We start from the raw sequence: 18877 nt of genomic DNA, 5'->3' as shown, positions 1-18877 counted from the left end.
ACAATTAGATTGTGAAAACATATTTATGAATTAGATATTAGCTGTAAGAAGGAAAAAATATCGCACGGAGATTAAAAATACTATAAACTTTCCATCAACGGAGTGTAATAAGTTCTGTAGGGTTATGTCTACGTTTTCTGTTAAGAGGGGTACAGGAAACGTCGGATGGGGAAGCTTTCACTTCTAGTGGCGATTCTACAGTATTTATAATATCTCACGCAGGGAGCATCATTCTAGGAAACACATAGGCATTAAAGTACTTTTACATCTCTACATTAAGACAACCGCAATTGAATTCATATTTCCTAAACTTTTCACTCACAGAAACTACTGACGACGATGCATGACTCTTCGGTGAAATCCTTTTCTAAGATTTTTCTTGAAAAATCAGCTAATGACTGTACGAATGTGAATTTGAGTCAAAGCTCTTTACAACAAAAATTATAAACTATAAATTTATCTCTAAATTTTTTAATTTTCCATTTAATTAAAAAACATTTTTAACTTTTTAACGTCTGAGACATCAGTATGCAGCAGTACGGTTAATGAGAATGGAAATCCAATATGCGTTAGAATCATTAACTAATGTGAGACCCTAGTTTGTATCAGTAAGATTTATTTTATGAAAATCAAAACGGAGCAACACCTTTCCTTTACTGTTCTTATACTCTCTTTTAAATTCGGAAATAATTTGATGGAAATTTAATGTGGTAATCAAAGCAAAATTTATAAATGAGTAATAACGATAACACATTAGACATTAGAATAGGCTGTAGTTCTAATTATTTATTTAGGTTACTATAATAGTATTTTTTATAAATTCTTTTACATACCGTAATCCCACTGTAACCCTTTTGATAGCATGTTAATCAGAGAAGGGGGGCTGCAAAATTATTGGGCTTAGTCCCGAATCTCAGATAAGATACGGATTTTCGTTTCGGCACAGTTTTTTAGCGAAATAGGGGCACTTAAATCTGCCTAGCGATGGGAAAAGAAGAAAAAGGAAACTTTCTGATTCTATCCACCCGGGCCTATTCTCGTTCAATATTAGAATGAAATTTAACAAGATAGCCTCCTGCGTTTTGTTTTATTTGAGTAATCCAATCCAGTCATAAATCGTAGTTCATACCTGAAATTTTAGGAAAAAAAAAAAAAAGAAAAGAAAAGAAAAATAGCGAACAGCCGGTACTATTAAAAACCGCTGCATTTTCAGGAAAAAAATAGCGCTTAATTTCTATATAAATTCGCTGCGTTTAAGAGACATATGGTGAATGATTAAATCATTAATTCAGAGTGAAAAGTAAGAAAAAAAATTAAAAGCAAACAAGCTAGTTTGTTTGTTTATACTTCCATCTCCAATATCATATTCCATCCAGACTACGATTTTCCGTTATCCTAGCGACTTCTTGCAAGGCCAGGACGGCAGGAAACTTCTTTGTTAGCAAACGGTTGTTGCATTTAGCGTCAAGTACGAACCAGATCCAAGGACGTTCCAATCATTTTAGACCACCATTCAACTATCATTCCCTCCCTCTGAAGACTGCTATGACTGGTTGGGTGATACATCGGAGGAAACTCTATTTTTATTTTGCATTATCCGGTCGATACCTGAAGGACACTTTTATTATTAGTAGTAGTATTTCTTGATATGGGGGAGAAATGCTTCTATTTGGAGGCTGGGCACCGGATCACGTGTTTCACGAAGTGTAAAAACCAGTAGTTAGAGGAGGTTGTTCCATTGTGGTAACCTTGATTCCCATGTGTCACGAAAATTACGTACAGAATGACTGCAACTATTATGACATGTTAATTAACCATTAAAATTTTCTTGTAATGGAATGCAATTAATATTCAGCTATTAGAAATTAAAATTAAAACTTAAAAAATTAAATTTCAGTGCTTACGTTGGTAGATCTTTTTTAAACATATCGAAGAAACAAAATTATTCACAGTGTTTATTCTTTATTTCTGATAAAATTATATTACTTTCTCATAAAATTGTTCTAGATATTGCCCGGTTGATGATAAGACCTTTTTCAGTTATGTCCAGTATTCGTAATAATACATTAATCAGTTTAACATTAGGAATTTAGAAAGTCATAATATTTAATGATTATAATTTCTGGCAACATAAAAATGGCAAACATGTCTATGTACTTTTGTTTTTAAATTTTCTTCAAACGATTATGTACTTTTTGGATACTTTGATACTTTATTCTGTTTATACCAGTTTCCTTAAAAAATACAGAAAGAAATGGAGGTTTTAAAACTGAAATTCGTTTTGAACTGAATTTTTTAATTTCAGTCATATAAATATTTAGTATGGTGAATTGTGAGCAATTAATATAATGCTTATTCAACAAAAGAAGAAAATAACTTTAACAAAAAGCGAAAAATTTTTATGCTTTTTCTTTTCACAATTTTCAAATTTATGTAGATTTTAAAATTTTTCAATGTCCTTCTTTGAAGTCTTGAGACTGTAATCTACAGTATATGGTAACCTGAAATTTTAAATGATTGTAAGATTCTGTTAATTATTCATGTACGCAACATTAGTGTTAGAAATTCTCGAAATATGCTTTTTATTATTTTAATAAGACTGTTGTCACTGTCATCATTCACATAATGTCATTTTGATTAGAGAAATGCATTATACCAAACACAGTACTAAACCATTAGTTAGTGTAATCATTCATTCGCTTTTTATTATCAGTTTAAAAATCTGTGTGATAAAGTAAAATTTCCCCAAAAGATGCAGAACCTGGAACAGTCTTTGGAGCTTTGTGATGAAGATGTAAACATGAACTTACTAATAATAATGCGTTAAATCACTACTGTAGCTAGCATTTAATTCGGAGAGGGAAGGGCTGTGACCTTTATCTAAAACAAATGATCTTTATCTAAAACAAATATTTTTGAAACGTATTCTATTTATAAATTGAAGTTACATAGATTGATTCCAGCTCATTTTGATAGTGAGCCGGAATCAATTTATGTAACTCTTCAGCAAGTTCCCATTCGCCAGAATACCTTCGAGCGCGCTATGATCACCTCCGATTCAACATCTGCTCTTCAGGTTTTATTATCTAATAAAAGACACCCCATCCCCCGCATTCAGTAGTGTAGATTTCTATTTGTGAGAGTTAAACGTGGGTACCGTCATACTGTGGTGTTAAGGAAAATGAGAAAGCGAAACTTTCGTAAAAATAGATTGCCGTTTAATTTCAGAAAGAAAACAGAAATTTTCTCTTTTATTCTTTAAAACTGGAGATTAAAAGAATCTTCAGACGGTCCTTTCATAAAGTTTCTGCTCATTGCTTTTGTGCTAAATCCTGGAATGTCTTCAGTACCAATTTCCATCTTGTTTGGACCTCCTCGTACAGCTGCGGTGGCCGCTTACTGCTGACTGGACACGACTGTCTCTGCCCATTTATTTCGTTCCAATATTATCGACTCGTCTGTCTGTATTTTATGTTCGACTAGACAAAGTATGACCGCTGCTCACGTTGACGAATGCTACGTATTATCTCATTTTAACTGCCTTAGGTAAAAACACTGGAGAGCACGCAGCCTAATAACCTAGTGGCCAACAGGCTGGCATTTGATAAACAAAAAAGATATAAATAAATAAATGAATAAATCGAAATTTCAGTTTTGGTGGTAGGCTACAACTTCCCCCTAAATATTTCCATGTGTCAAACTACATAAAAAATGGCTATAAAATGCATCGAATTGAATAATGGATAGTTTACTCAACAGAGAAACTGAATACCATTTATTAAACTTGCTAGCAAAGAATAAAATTGCATGTTTTACTTTTCCAAAACCTTGGGGTTATAGGAAAAAAGAATCTAGATTTACTTCAGCGTTTTACCTGAAAATTTATGCAACACTTATAAATCCGGACTTTTTGGAATGGACGATGATAAGATCTCTATTTTATGACCTTTCCTTTCACAATATAAACTTCTTTTAAACAGCATCTTTGTCTTCCACAATCATAGACACCATCGAACTCTTCATACGGCATGGAAAAGCCAATTCCGGAGTGCGCATATCATCTTAATACTTTTCAACAGTTTCTTTCTTCACCTTCATGGTGATCCTAATAATATTCTTTGTAGCTTGACTTTTCTCATTAATTTTTATAAAGTTAATTGACTAAAAATATTTACCCAAAAGATCAATCGAAAATTCAGAATCATAGCACGGGTTGTTTAAGGAATATTACCACCAGACATACTGATTCTCATGGACTGTCGTAGCGTTGTCTCGCAAGCAGTCGTGAGTCATCGAACTCAAATCGTAGTCTAAATAATTTCCATATACTCCCAAAAAAATTTTAATATATTTTTCACTCGAACAGGACGAAGTTGGACGTATCTCAAAGTAAACATATTCCGACGTTCCACTGTACATATAAGAATGAGGAGTGAACAATAACTCAGTGCTAATTTCTTATTTCTACGATGATATTGACTGCATATAATGTTACATGTTGTTGTTCAATAGTAATTCTATCTTTAAAAATACCGAATCTAGTTTTAAAAGGAATTTATTTGAATATCACAAAACTAAATAGTTTGACATCTCATGAGCAGCATTCAAGCTGCATCAAAGCAAATCGAAAGTGTTTTGTTTCTCACTGTTGCCACTTATCGTTTATTAAATTAATGCGCTTAAACTACTACTTTTCGCATTTCCGTTCAGATGAAAAATAGATCTTCAAATCATAATAAGAATTTAAAAATATGACGAACTATCTAATGATCTTCACAAAAAGTGTGAAAGTCTCTTTGATATAAACATACGTGGTTTTTCGTGCTTGGACTTATGTAACTGTTGTAAGGATCTTAAGTTTTACTAACGTTTATTTTATTTTAAAAACTGTACTGTCCTCTCTTATTTTCCACTTCCGGCCAGAATAACCGCGTGAATATGTTTATGCAAATTGTACTTTCTAACGCTTAAGTATTTAAGTTGCAGCTTTTTGCCAAGAGCACAGTTAGATGGGGAGAGAGTGAGCCTTCTTGCCACTATACTTCACGTGAGTTTGCAATCAGTTGGTGTCCGTTTTTAAAGCCAGAGGTTTTAGTTCTCTCGAAAGCTAAAGAAGTATTGTAGTTTTCCGCAGTTTGCGTACTACATACGTAATAATTTAAAAGGTCCGTCTTAGTGTCAGTCATTTGTGTAAAGTATTCAAAGTTAACTCTTATTTTAAATTTAGTTATTTGGTAGTTCTTCTTATATTTTTACATTCAGACCACAATTGGTTGGTCTTTGTATCCCGAAGTGCGGGAGCACCTGTAATATCGGGAAAATAAAGGTTAATTAAACCCTCCAATCTTTTCGTCTCTTTTACACTCCATAGGACATAACTAGACAGTGAGTTTGTAGTCAAACTCACTGTCTAGTCAGAACAGGCCATGTTCGCCAAGCAGATAAGGAGAAACAGGAGTCCTGATACCGTTAATGAAAGAGCTTTCGACGTCAATAAAACAAGCACTATTTTAAAACCTGAGAAACAAAAGGCATTCATTCTAAATGATAAATTGTAAAAGAGTATTTTATTTGCTATGTAAAAACACATATTTTAGCGTTTCTGCAAAAAAACTGCAAATTTAAACTCTTCCAAAATACTTTTATACAACAAATTATGTAATATATTTGCTAATGAGATTGGACATGAGTAGAATAACCAGAGCAACTATCCGCATCACTTGCTCTTTCTCGGCCAGTTAAAATTAAGCTTGTTATTAATTTATTTGCGTGTACTTAATTATTTCACTGATTTAAAGAATCAATTAATGTAATACCTAACTTAATACTATACAGTACGCTTATTATAGCGTATTAAATTTATTTATACGAGTATAGATATTCGGGAAATATGTAGCTCTTATGCATTAATGGAAAAATCCTCCTGTTCTGTATAGGAGCCCACTGCTCTTTGTTTGCTTCACGAGTCTTTGCTTAGCCATAATCAGGCTGCTTTATAGGATAATAGATGACTTTATCTCAATTCCTCTTCATCACAAGCCTGCAATAAATACTTATTTGGTTTAGCGAAAAACGGCAACTATGTTCTCTTATTTAGTGTGTATATTTGAAGTTCTATTTTATTTTCTTTTAGGTTTAAAGTTACTTACAAATAAGTATTTTATTAAATCTTTTCAGGATCGCCGGTGGATAGAACATTCCAAATGAACGAAATTTCCACAAAAAAAGCATAAATAATTCATGAATTTTTCGTTTTCTGTGACCTTCTCAAAATTGATAATGAGAGTTTTACCGGTTCTCACATTAAAAAAATGTGTGTTCTGATTTAACGGAGCCCCATATTTATCTGAAGTGACCTTCAATAAGACATATGCGTCTAACCTTGGAATTGTGATTTCGAGCACAGTAATCAATAACTTCAGTTATCTTTGAGCGTAAGCTATACTGACTCTGGGAAGGGGGAGTTAAACTAATTCTCAGCTGCAAGTTTAGAAAAATAATAAAATCTAATAGATCTGAGACCATTAGCTAAACATTAGACTCAAAATATTTCTGTTCAGGCTCAGACCAGAGATACATTGAAGAATTTGTCACATCTTGTAACAATTATTAATATACCAATCTTCTTTTGCACATCCAACAAAAATCAATTTATTCTAGACTAGTACTGTGTTTTGATGATACTTCAAAATAATTACTACACTTTCGTTATAAAAAGAAGTAAATTTCCAGTGAATTCTTGTCACCTGGTAAATTAAGAAATTGTTCTGGATCATTGAATTTCAAACCACTGAAAAGAGAAATCTTGAATTATTGAATCCCGGGGTTTAAGGAATTATTGTCAAAATTTAAGGCCCAAATTTGTTGCCAAATTGCTTTTATGTTTTATAAAATGCATTTTCATTCTTTAAATATGCAAAAGAGGTATTTTAAAATTATATTCTTTTACGTCTGGGAAATTAGTTCTTATTCACCTTTACATTGCGAGATTTTTATTAAAATGTGCATGTGAGAGTGGGCAGATTTTCCAGTCGCGACCTAAGGAAATTTTTCCAGTTACATTTTTATATGAAAAACAAATAACATAACGTAACAAATGGCTGTTCTCTCAAGCCGCTTATACTTTATGAGAGATACCGATTAAATGCCTGTAACAACTTACCCCGTAAAATAATGGAATTCCTGCTTGCTTGGCGGTACCGACAGATCTGAGAGGATTCATGTTCACTTATTACATAAGCAATCCGTAATAAGTCTTGCTTTCCTACAATTTTATTTCATAACAGTTTCGAAACATATTTAACAGACGAAGTAATTCAAATGTATATTTTTAGGACTTTCATTACGTATCAGCCACGCTGTTCGATAAGCTGATTAACGGAACCAGCTGCCATATCGTTAGCCATGGTTCGAATCTCGAAGAAGTAATTTATGTTTATAGCTGTCTGTCCCTCTTTTTACTGGTGTAATATCAGTAGTCCACTGTGATGATTCCTAGGTTAAAATGTCAATGAAGAGACGGCCAGTCTACAGCATCACCATATGAGAGTTATGATTATGAATAATGGTCGAGCTATTTCCCACGAATGCGAAGATCCCATCGAGAAGCTTTTGAGATGTGAAAATCCGACACTCTTCAACTGGACTTTGAACTGTTTCATTTTCTGAACAATATTACATGATAGGAAGAACAGAAAGCGGTACTGTAAAGCGATATTCAGCTGGTCAGTTCATTTAGCGAACTTAGAGGGAAAAACCTTTTCTAGACTTTTTTTACATGAAAACTCGAAATGTATTAGAGCGTAAGTGAGAACGTCTTTTTGAAATGTTCAAAGAGTGATCTTATAATTTTTTAAACATTTCTTTCTACTTCACATCTAGTACCCATATATATTCAAGTAAAATCCCACCTTAAAAATTTAATTTTCCGAAGGGATTTTATAAATTTAAGAGTTATTTCTTCCTGAACGAGAACTGTTTGTTTAATAGTATAAATCCTATGTAAATAATAAGTTTCCTGACAGTAACATGAAACGATTTAACATCTGAACATATCGTAATTGCATTTGTTTCTCAAGTTTATTTTTAACAATCAATAATGTAGTGATGGATGGTATACAACGATTTGGAGTTTGATTGGGACGCTGCATCCTTCTTATGTACAAACTACCTTTCGCCTGAAACGACCAGTTCATTTTGAAGCTTGCTGATACCAGTTGTCCCATCTAAATATTCGGAATATAATACAAGTGTCTCAATCGTACAGTAATCGTACAGTAGTATAGTTATTGCTGCAGTACGTTGTGTATGCCAGAAAAAAATTTTCAAAAGACAAATAAGCAGTATCGATGTGTAAGAGTTTTAACTACATTTACTACTCATTTTCGTGCTTGCTTACACTTCCCTGCCATATGCAGTATTTTACTGGAAGCTAGTTACTATTATTTGTTTATTAAATGGAGTCTTGGTTTAAAACGCATTACATTTTTTGACACACCAATTTATCGCTATAAGAATGATAATATGCAAATTAACCGTTATAATATTGTATAATTGCTCATTACATTTGAAAACTTTATAGTAACTCAAGTTATTCCGAAGTGTGCAAAATTTTAGCATTTATCAATGAAAAAATTCCGTTATATTATAGAACACATTTAATTCTCCATTGTTGTCAGTTTTCTTTCCTCAATAAAAATATATAATGATCGAAAGAGATGATATTCGGCTTGAATAATATCCCGCCAAAAGAATTTCAAGAAAGCATGTGCAGTACGAAATTTCTCCAAAACTTATATAAATTCGTCAAAACGAAGTCAAAACTCTATATGTGTAACGTTTTCCGATATTATTAGGTAATATACCCTCTGACTATTCACTAACAAAGAGCGCTTTTCGCTCAAGCCATATCAGAAGCAGTCCATCTATATGGATTAACATCATCGCCTTTAACAGTTTTGATGGTTGCAGAAGCTTCCAATAGAACATTCCTTTGAAATCCTACTGGATATTTAATAAAACTTTAACTTACTTTGGTGGATATTATCCTAGTTTAGCGCGGAAGCCTGGAGACTTGCACAATCCACAAATCTGACGTCGTTTCATGCTGCAGAGAACTAATCATCACCAATTACCATTTGACGCAAAACTGCGACTACTTTCTGTCAAGCAAGTTTAAAAACGGATCATTTCATCCTCTTCTTCCAGTCTTTTTTAAATTAATCATGTGAGATCAAGTTCTAAAGTTTTCTCAAATTCCAAAGCATAATTCGCCTTCTTCACCAATTGTTGTACTACAATAATACTGTAATCATTCTCCAGTATATCACTGTTTTTCAGTTTCTGAAGTCCTTCTCACCATTACTAAAGCTTCGAAACCAATATTCCCATGCACGTTCTGATACAGAATTATTATCATGCACGCCACATATCATTTCATACACGCCACATATCATTCAATGCTTCTTTCATACCGTTACCTACATTGCGCTATGTAAAAGACAGTGTCGTATATACTTCTTTTAAACTTCATTCTTTTCTCTCTTGCTTATTTCTTTAGAAAGGAGTCTGAAATGCTCTTATCAGCGTTTTTTACTAGACAGAGCTATTAACTAGTGAGCATTAGCAAAATGTTCCAAGGTCAGTAGTGTTACCACAAATAAATGTAAAAGTTTTAAATGTATCTAATACTAACTTATCAATGTAATGGAAACGTATTACGTAAACGTAATGGAATATTTACTCTTGAAAATCATAATATTAAAATAATTTTATTTTTTAAAAGATAATACAAATACAAATTACTACGTCAAGGAATAATAGAATTCCTGCTAATTAAAATGTTACTCCACTGTGTGCCATCACTTTGTAATTTTAACGATCGTAGTTTCCAAGCCAACGCAAACCCATCTGAGCACAAAATCAAAACTTGCATAGAAAATTGAGACGGGCACTTGTAGACTGTGAAGATCCTATTAAACTTGCAAGGTATAATTTATTATTATTGTCTTCTGTCAAGTTTGCGTCTTTTCTGCCGGAAGTTAACGAGTTGGCATTGGACCGTCGACTCTCCACTTTCCTTCCAAGGCAAAATGTCTTTATGTTGTGATTCATTCCCATTCATGTGTCTATACTATTTATTTTCCTTTTATGGAGAATTTTTATCAAACTGATGATTTCCTGCAATGAAATGATACCATAATAAGTGTATACATTTCCCTCCTCGAAGGTTGGGTTGATAGACGCATATACAACATTCAGTCTTGATTGCGATTAAAAAAATAATTTTAAAAGCGTATTTATTCAACCGCTATTGAGAACTTGAGAAAAGCCTTGAAGGTGTATACTAGATCCTGGTCTGAGGTAATGATTAGGTTCCTGAAATATCTTATGCAAGTTCAGTTAGTTACGGCAAAACACTCGAGGGGTTACCTTATCTTAGAATGCTAATTAGATGCATTACGTCCATAAAAATTATGAAAATAAAACAGCTTATTTGTTTTTTTCACAGTGTTGTGTATCTATTACTTGAATGCATATAAAATGGAATAATTAGCGAATAAAAACTTTAAAATGAATAAATAAGCAAATAAAATATAGACTTATGTATGATGACTTCCTTCAATTTCTTTGTTTTTGCATTCTTTCTTTATTTTTTAATGATGCTAATATTTGCTCATATTTTTATTGCTTCCCTTTTTAGCTTATCTCTTTATGTGATCTAAATTTTAATTTGGCTCGCTGAACGCTTATTGGCTTTTAATTATTAAACAATATGTTATGAAACTTGCTTAAAATCTGAACTTAAGATTCACATTTTCGAACTGCAGTCGTAGCCAATTCAGATTCGAAAGATTTGGATAATAAGGCTCTCTTTTTCTGTAGACTGAATACGATTGTCCTATAGTGCAAATGAGACAATTTCCTTTTTTTTTAATCGCATTTTATTTCAATAAAGATTGTACAGTTAAGAAATAAAATAGCAAAAGAAAATACAAAGCAAGCATTTTCCGACAAAATTTGACCAAGTAATTATTGCTTTTTTCTCTGAACGCTCAGCCCGTTTCTATTTTCTAAATCAAAGCGGCAAAATTAATTTTTAATTAGTTAGGTTTTAAAAAGAGAAAAAGACACTTTAAATTTCTTTTTACTGTATCAAAGCTGAGCCCTCTAGTGGTCGAGCAGTAAAGTCGTTGAACACTGGTACTTCGGTCCGGGTTCAAATCTCGGGGAACGGGCTGGCTGTATGGGCGTTTTCGTAATTTTTTCCAGGTGTAACGTGTATATCAACCAGTTTCCCTAAAACGCCCTCCACGGAGGCATCCATTCCCTTAAGCATATATCCCTTGAGTGCTTTGCCATAATCAAATAAGCCAAACTGTATTAAAAGTAACCAAAGGTTGCTGTTTTTTATTCGCACAAAACAAATTGCATGCCTAATTCTATTCAACTACAATTAAAGTAAAAAAAAAAATTATTGGCTTACTATATTCAAATCATAAAATTAAAAAGTAATCTACATTATTAAATATTTTGATTTTAAATAAAGGAAAAAGTTAATATGAGTTATTATTTCGCTGTGAGCTTGCCTTTCTAAGCAGCATTTTCATAATTATTCATATATTATGTATTTATCGGACACCGTTGGCTAGAATGTACAAGCTTAGTTCAACAACTTTACAGTTTTGTAAAAATAAGAAATGGCTTTGTATTATGTTCCTGTAATCTTTAAATCAACGAAATATTTAAAATCGTAGATAACAAATTAACAACAAACCTGAATTTATATGGCTTTGAACGAGCATTTCGGACAGTTAGACACCTAATTTAAAAAAAAAAAAATCGTGTTAGTTCTTCAAGCGTTTTCTGAGTTTAAAACTGCGTTTTCGTAGTGAATAAAATTAGAATGAAAAACTGAAATTCCAGGTTGGACTCCAATTATGTTATACGATTTTGTACTCCAATAACCAGTTTCGACTCCAGTGACCAAAATTATTCAACAAAAATAACTTCCTCAACATTTGTCAAGCGAAACGAAAAAGCTATGCAAGGGTTTTTAAATTTTCTCAAGTGTCATATAAATTCAAACTAATATGCACCAAAATGCTGTTAATTTGGTTCCACTATTTAAATCTTGAATTATCTCAAGGTCAGTTAGGTATTCTAAGGTGATCGGTAAGCCTCATTAAGAAATCAGTCCTCTCGTTTTGTAGTCCTCACAGTCTTCTGTAAAAGAAGCGGCGTTATATAAGTTAGCACAGAAAATTTAAAATTAATTTTCCTGATATCCAACATATCGTTAACTATTACTTTCCAAAATGATTTTCGAAGTTCATACCTTGCGTTTTTAAGATCGCACATTAAAACTTTTGTGACCTGTGATATTACAGGAATATTTTATTCATGTTAGGGGAGGAGATTTTGCGACCAAACTCTTAATTCTGTGACTGAATTTGTTAAAATAAACTGAACTTACTTTAAAATGACCTTTATGCAGTAATTTTTAACAACGCATATTTAACTAACATAGTTTTATTATTCTTATGTAAACTTCTTCAAAATTATCTCTTAAGTTATATTTACCATACTTTATAATAGAAATTCATAACCTTATCTAGTTACATATCCACGTACGGTTTCATTTTAGTAAATTCATTTATTCTTCTAGGGCTGCATTTTCCCTGTGGCTGTTGATGAACATCCTCCTCTGTACAGTGCCAAGGTACGGAGCATACACAATGCAGCTGACGGGTGCAGTGATGTTGCTGACGAATGCCATTTACACATACCTTCTGCCTCGGAAACCCTTAGTCATACCCTTCGAGGGAGGATCTCTTCATTTCAAATTCGGATGGTGCTTCTGGATCGTCCTTTCAGCAGGTTTGCTTTTCTACTCATTTAAAATTGTTTGTTATTAAAGTAAATAAGTAGTTTCGGTCAAATTTACAATAAATTTCGAGCAGATTCGATGGACGTTTAAAGGCAAAGAAAAGATGATAGAATATGTCCCCTAAAGATAGTTATCTGAAGTTTTGATAAAAGGAAATTTTGGATCCAAACAATAACATCTTTCTTATCCTTTTCCTCTGATGCATTCTTCTTCGTACCCTCTCTTTTGTACAGGGGCATTAAAATTAAAATTAATTTAACTATTTTATCTGTTTAATATTCTGTTTATTTTTTATATTTAATAACTTACATTAATTTTGGATTAAGGCTTTGTGCACGAAGTACACCTGTAAAGTTTATATAAGCAGTCCTTTGTGGTTCATGAACGAATTAATCCAGTTTACATTTATTCCTAGAGAAAATTACTTCGGTTTATGAACATATAGGCTGACGAAAGGCTTTCAGGAATAAATTAAATTTGTGAAAAGATGTTTCTCTGTACATGAAAATTTTTAATCTCGTCTTACCGTTTGTTGACTTTGCTAGAATATGAGTGGTTTATAAATGTCAACTTTAATAAAGGTATAATGTAATACTTACTTTCTTATGTACTAGTTATTTTTGTTTTTGCTTCATAACTTCCTTACCTGTAAATGTTTTTTAAATGAAATTTTTAATATAAGCCTCAGGTCCCCCTGCAAAGATAAAATCTGTTGGACTAGCATTATAAGAGGGAACTGTAACATTCATTTAGATTCTTTTGCCGTATGAAACTGAATTGTGACGACCATCCTTTTCCACTTGGTGTTCATCATTACTATTCGGTATCGACGACAGAAAGTAAATTTGACTGCTTATCGAGGTATAATTTGTTATCCTCGGACTCTGCTATTCTAGCAACACAGAAATGTCATTGTAAAAAGCATCTACAGTGATGCAGAGGAAATCTTCCAGAAATCACAGCGGCATTACGTAATCTTCAGTGACGGCTCAAACTTCTACTTCTTTAAGACTTGTGATTCGTATTCGGGAAAGCTGATGATTAAGGTAATCCCATATTTATACTGGAGCTTCATATGCGATGAAACCCCGATGTCATGGTATAGAATACCCGTAAATATGGAACGTCCTTCAGTTTAGTGCCGTCATAATTAGAACCAGTTTAACGTCAATAAAATATGCCAAACTGTTTTGCAATAAAATTTGCTAAACTACCTGCAAACACTGAAAACCTCAATTTTCGACAAAAAACGTGTAACTGGATATTGTTAGGATTTCTGTTTAGCCTTCCTATTAAACTTAATTCTCTTCCCTAAATACCGCATTAATCGACCTTATCGCTTATCTAACACTTCCGGAATGTCTGTAGAGTCATTAGGTTAATTTTTAAAGCAGGAGTGATGAAAACTGAGCAACGCCTTCGCCGGGAATCGAACCACGGACCTCTGGAATACGCGCCCAGCGTGCAGACCACTGCACCATGCAGACCAGCGTGCACTACTACACGAAGGCTGAAGAAATACTTTATATACTCCCCCTTTTAAAGGGCTACTGGGGTTTTTAGGGGACCCAATCGCCAAATCCTGGTAAGGAGAATCATCATCCACTACCCTTTTAGTTCGGGCGCCACTGTAGAGACATTAGGTTAATTGGAAGCAGAAGAGATAAAAACGGAACAGCGCCTTCACTTGGAATCGAACCACGGACCTCTTTGATACGCGCCCAGCGTGCAGACAACTACACCACGAAGGCACGCCAAGAAGGCGGGAGAAATACTTTATATGTCTTCAAGTGGATCTTTACGTCAATTGCCAATTCTTCAGCGTAGTTAATAAAGTATAGCTACAGATCTTTCATAATGACCTTCACAGCTTAACTTATGCCCTTACTTTGTATTTACCTCATTTATTGATGATAACATGAGTCATGCTGTAGATTTATTAGGTTATTTTGAAGCAAAAGAGGTGACGAATGTGTAATGCCCTGGCCGGGACTCAAACTCTGAACTTCTCGAATTCGTGTCAAGTATGCTTTTGATTACACCACGAAGGCCTGCGGAAATGAGGGAGGAAGCGCTTTATGTACTGCCTCTTTTAAAAGGTGACTAGGGATTAGGGGACCCAATTGCCAAATCCTGGTGGTGACGAATTATCGTCCACCACCTTTTAGTTCGGGCGTCACTGTAGAGTCATTAGGTTTTTTTGAAACGTGAAAAATGTGCAATGCCTCGCCAGGACTTGAACCTGGACCTCTCGAATACGCGTTGAGTGTCCTACCGTTACACAGCGAAGGCATGCGGAAAGGGAGGAGAAAGTACCTTGTAATACAAATTAATAAACTTTTGCCATGTTTGTTTCTTAAATTGTTCTAAGAATGGAAAGGTTTAAAATCATTATTTAATTAGCTTCTCACCACTACAATTAATTCTGATTCTCTGCCAAACAGCCTCTATAGATGAAACATTTCAGCGGAATGACGAAAAATTAATCTTTAACAGCCAGAAAAAAACTAAGTAATTAAAATTTAAAATTAGTAACTGTTCTTAGCCTATATAAATTAGAGTAGCTCTTGGCTTCACAACTGTTCAATTAATGGAAGATATTCCTCGATGGCAACTTTTGCAGATATCGGTTTATAAATTCTACAGTTTTTACTAAAAACGTAATACCTCACAGATTAACTCTTTCGCATCGAAGTCGCCCCAAGCGCCCGAGCATTCAGACATCGGCTGGACGCCCGAAACGCCTGAATAATTTCCTACCCAGTGCTTTCCCCCATCACGTTACTTGCTTTCAGGTGTTGTTAAATCACATGTCAATCATTCTTTTGAAGCTACTAAAAGTAGCTTCCTTGTTTCCTTTGTTCCTTCCTTTCCTTTGTTTACTGTCAGTGTTTAGCTTTTGATGCCCGAAGTTACAATCCCGTCCTAAGGGGGAACTTCACACAGTGTCAAAGCGTCGAAGAAAGAAGTTCTCGCTTTACTTAAGTAAGGCTATTGTTAGCGCTGTAGTATTCAACTTGTCATGGGGCAAGGAAAAGCATTCCAGGAGAAATTCTTAGATACGGGCGTTTTTGATGTTTGAGGAATTGAGATTTTGCCCTCTCTCGATGCCAAAGAGTTAAAATGCTCCAACAGCAACGATGTAACTTGTCTAATACATGTCTAATACATTAGTGATGTAAGTTTTTACTGCATTTAAAATAAAATATCTGATTAGAATTAAGCAACAAGGACAAAATGACCGCATCGTGGAAAATTATGTATGAGACCTTCGTTTATTTGCCAGATTAAACCACAGGCATTTTCACGATTGCTGGCTATTGGTAAAGTTTTTGAACGCGCCTTAAATTACAGACCTTTAATTACAGATTAAATCATTTGGAACATCTTGATTTAATCGTTAAAGTCAATCTGCATTCTGGGAAAAACATAATATCACACATCAAGTGCTGAATCTCATAGAATACATATCTGATGTTCTTCATAAAGCCGGAGTTGCCGCTTGCTTTCTTGACCTGTAGAAAGCATCTGACAAAGTTTGGAACCAGGGTTTAATCTATAAATTAAACAACTTTATGTTTCCCGTCAACTTTGTTAAACTCATAATCTCATTCCTGAAAAGAAGAACATTCCAACTTCCAGTTGGAGATTCCCTCTCACAGAAGAAGATAATTACAAACTGTGTTTCTCAGGGTTCAAGTGTTGCACCAAAATTGTTTAACATTTACGTTAACAACTTGCCAAATCTCTTAAATGCGAAGACTCTAAAATATACAGGTGATACAGTAATACTTTCTAAATCAAAAAAATCCCGAGGCTGTTCTGGACAACCTGCAATTGTACATCTACATTGTCGCCACCTGGTATCGACTTTGAAAAATTAAAATTAATACTTCAAAATGTAAATATAGTTCAATTTAGAAGATACGGAAGAAACATGCGTACAAACTTTGAAATAAAAATCTCCGATGAAATTATCCCAGTTTCAAGCTGTGCAAAATACTTGGGAGTTATCCTAGATGATCGCCTTTCATTCAAAGAACATGTCACCTATCAAGTAAATAAAGCAAATAAGACCTTCATGGCTCTATACATCTTAATCGGAAGAAGATACAAACTTAATATCAAAGTAAAGAGAATGCTCTGCTTAACCCTAATCCGACGGGTACTTCTATATGCAGCTCCTGCATGGGTCACTGCTATTAAAGTGGAAAGAAGGAAAATAGTCTATTTACAAAATAAAATTCTCCAAGCAAATATGAATGCCCCTTGATTCCTACGGAACACAATTATTCACATATATTTAAATATGAAACCAATCCCAGAACAAATCCTGATGGAAGCTCATAATTTCTTTGAGAAAATGCAGATCTCTTCAATCAACACTCTACGTGAAATTGCAAATTGCGATCCTCCGGTGGAAAGCATGGTAAAAAGGTCCAGGTCTATTCACCACAATGCCAAGTGGTGAGTGTAAATATGTACATATTATTTTGACAAAGCGAACTGGACTTTGGATTTTTCAAAGGATTTGGCAAAGCAGGAATGATAGACTTTGCATTTTATTACTTGTTACTTTTACTCTTTCATATCATCATATTTTATCTGACTTACTATTACTGGAAAAGCAAAAGGACTTTGTGCCGGGTAGAGCAGGCTAAGGGCTCTACTTAGATATGTTATTTTATGTTTTTCATATAATATTATCTTGCAGATTTTTACTCAAATATCAGTGTAGGCATAAATTCACCACGCCCACCACTGTGATTCAAAACTCTATTCGCCCGTACTCATCACGTGACTTCTAAACTACTATCGAATTCTCTCAGTAAATTAAGATTTGTGCTAAAAGAATTTATTTATCGCAAGAATTTATTATTAATTTCAAATTGAATTTACTCAAGATTAGTGATTTTATGCTATCGCAATGTTCTCAAGAGTGTAATCTTTAAAGATTTCGAACTTCGTTGTGTTACGCCTATCTTGACTTGCCACCCCAGACTTTATCGCCTGATTTATTCAAGAACTTAATTTTCGCCCTCGAGTGAACGGTGCAACTGCACCCTAAATTTAAAATTACTCTGTATTGCCATCTAAGCACACTAGAATGAACTGGTTAAAAATTCTTTCAAATTCACACCAATACTGAAAGTGATCCGCATGGGCATCGGCATCCGCATCCACCTTTGCTAGCTTCAGGTCGTTGCAAGTTTTCTATTCTCGCCTGCTCAACGGCTTTTTTCTCTCATTTGCATCTCTTGCCTTTACACATTTTTTGTTTTTCGCATAAAAATTTCTTAACGCGATAGCATATGCGGGGCTTTGCGCTTATTTACCGCCATTGGAATTAGAGCTCACCCAAATGTAGGTAATAGCTCCATGTAACTGAATGCCTAAGTACCCACCAGTGATTCGGATGTTCCCACCTTTGCTCGACCTCTCTCAAAATCGACTGAATTTTATTTAAAATCTACGGCACTCTGTAATTGCTTTCTATTTAATTTAAAAATTTATTGTTTACTTGAAAGCAGTAAATAAAACATATATGTATATTTATTTCTAAATACCTTAGAAGGTCAAACTAAGGCGCATTTCTCCTCTCAGATAAGTAATGAAATATTTCACCTTCAAATGCTCAGAATTACAGTTTTTTCAGGCGTAATCTTTCTCCTTCTCCTTTTCAAGGACAGGCATACCTTTGTCCGTTTAAAACAGCCAACGAAACGAGAAATACCGTAAATATATGTTTCAAGTCATTGAATGGATCGTCAGCTTGTTACCTTACATTCGCTGTAACGCGTAAACAATACACGATCATCGTTTGTTATTGGTAAAAACCCACACTTCAAAGGACATTCACTTTTGCCTATCATATTTGAAGGTAAACAAAAAAAAAAAAAAAAATGTGCCCATAGCGGTCTACACCCTTGTTAATCCGGTATGAATACGCTTTTATTTTCTTTATTAAAAAAAAATCTTACCCCTTCA

General features: G+C 33.9%; 1 protein-coding gene across 2 annotated transcripts in view; it reads left to right on the top strand.

Moving 5' to 3' along the window:
* The window catches only part of LOC118192424 (dual oxidase maturation factor 1-like), a 293294-nt gene that overhangs the window by 245685 nt on the left and 28732 nt on the right, over positions 1-18877 (top strand). For both annotated transcript variants that reach the window (XM_085818777.1, XM_085818776.1), the window contains exon 7: positions 12668-12879. In XM_085818777.1, coding sequence (XP_085674903.1) covers positions 12668-12879 — 212 coding nt within the window. The remainder of the gene's footprint in view (positions 1-12667; positions 12880-18877) is intronic.

This window comes from Stegodyphus dumicola, chromosome 6 (assembly GCF_044657685.1).
Source record: "Stegodyphus dumicola isolate Sdum_Otavi_A_Nest chromosome 6, ASM4465768v1".
In the NCBI taxonomy this organism is placed as follows: Eukaryota; Metazoa; Arthropoda; class Arachnida; order Araneae; family Eresidae; genus Stegodyphus; species Stegodyphus dumicola.
Note: the sequence above shows the minus strand (reverse complement) of the source record. Positions and strands in the feature narration are given on the sequence as shown.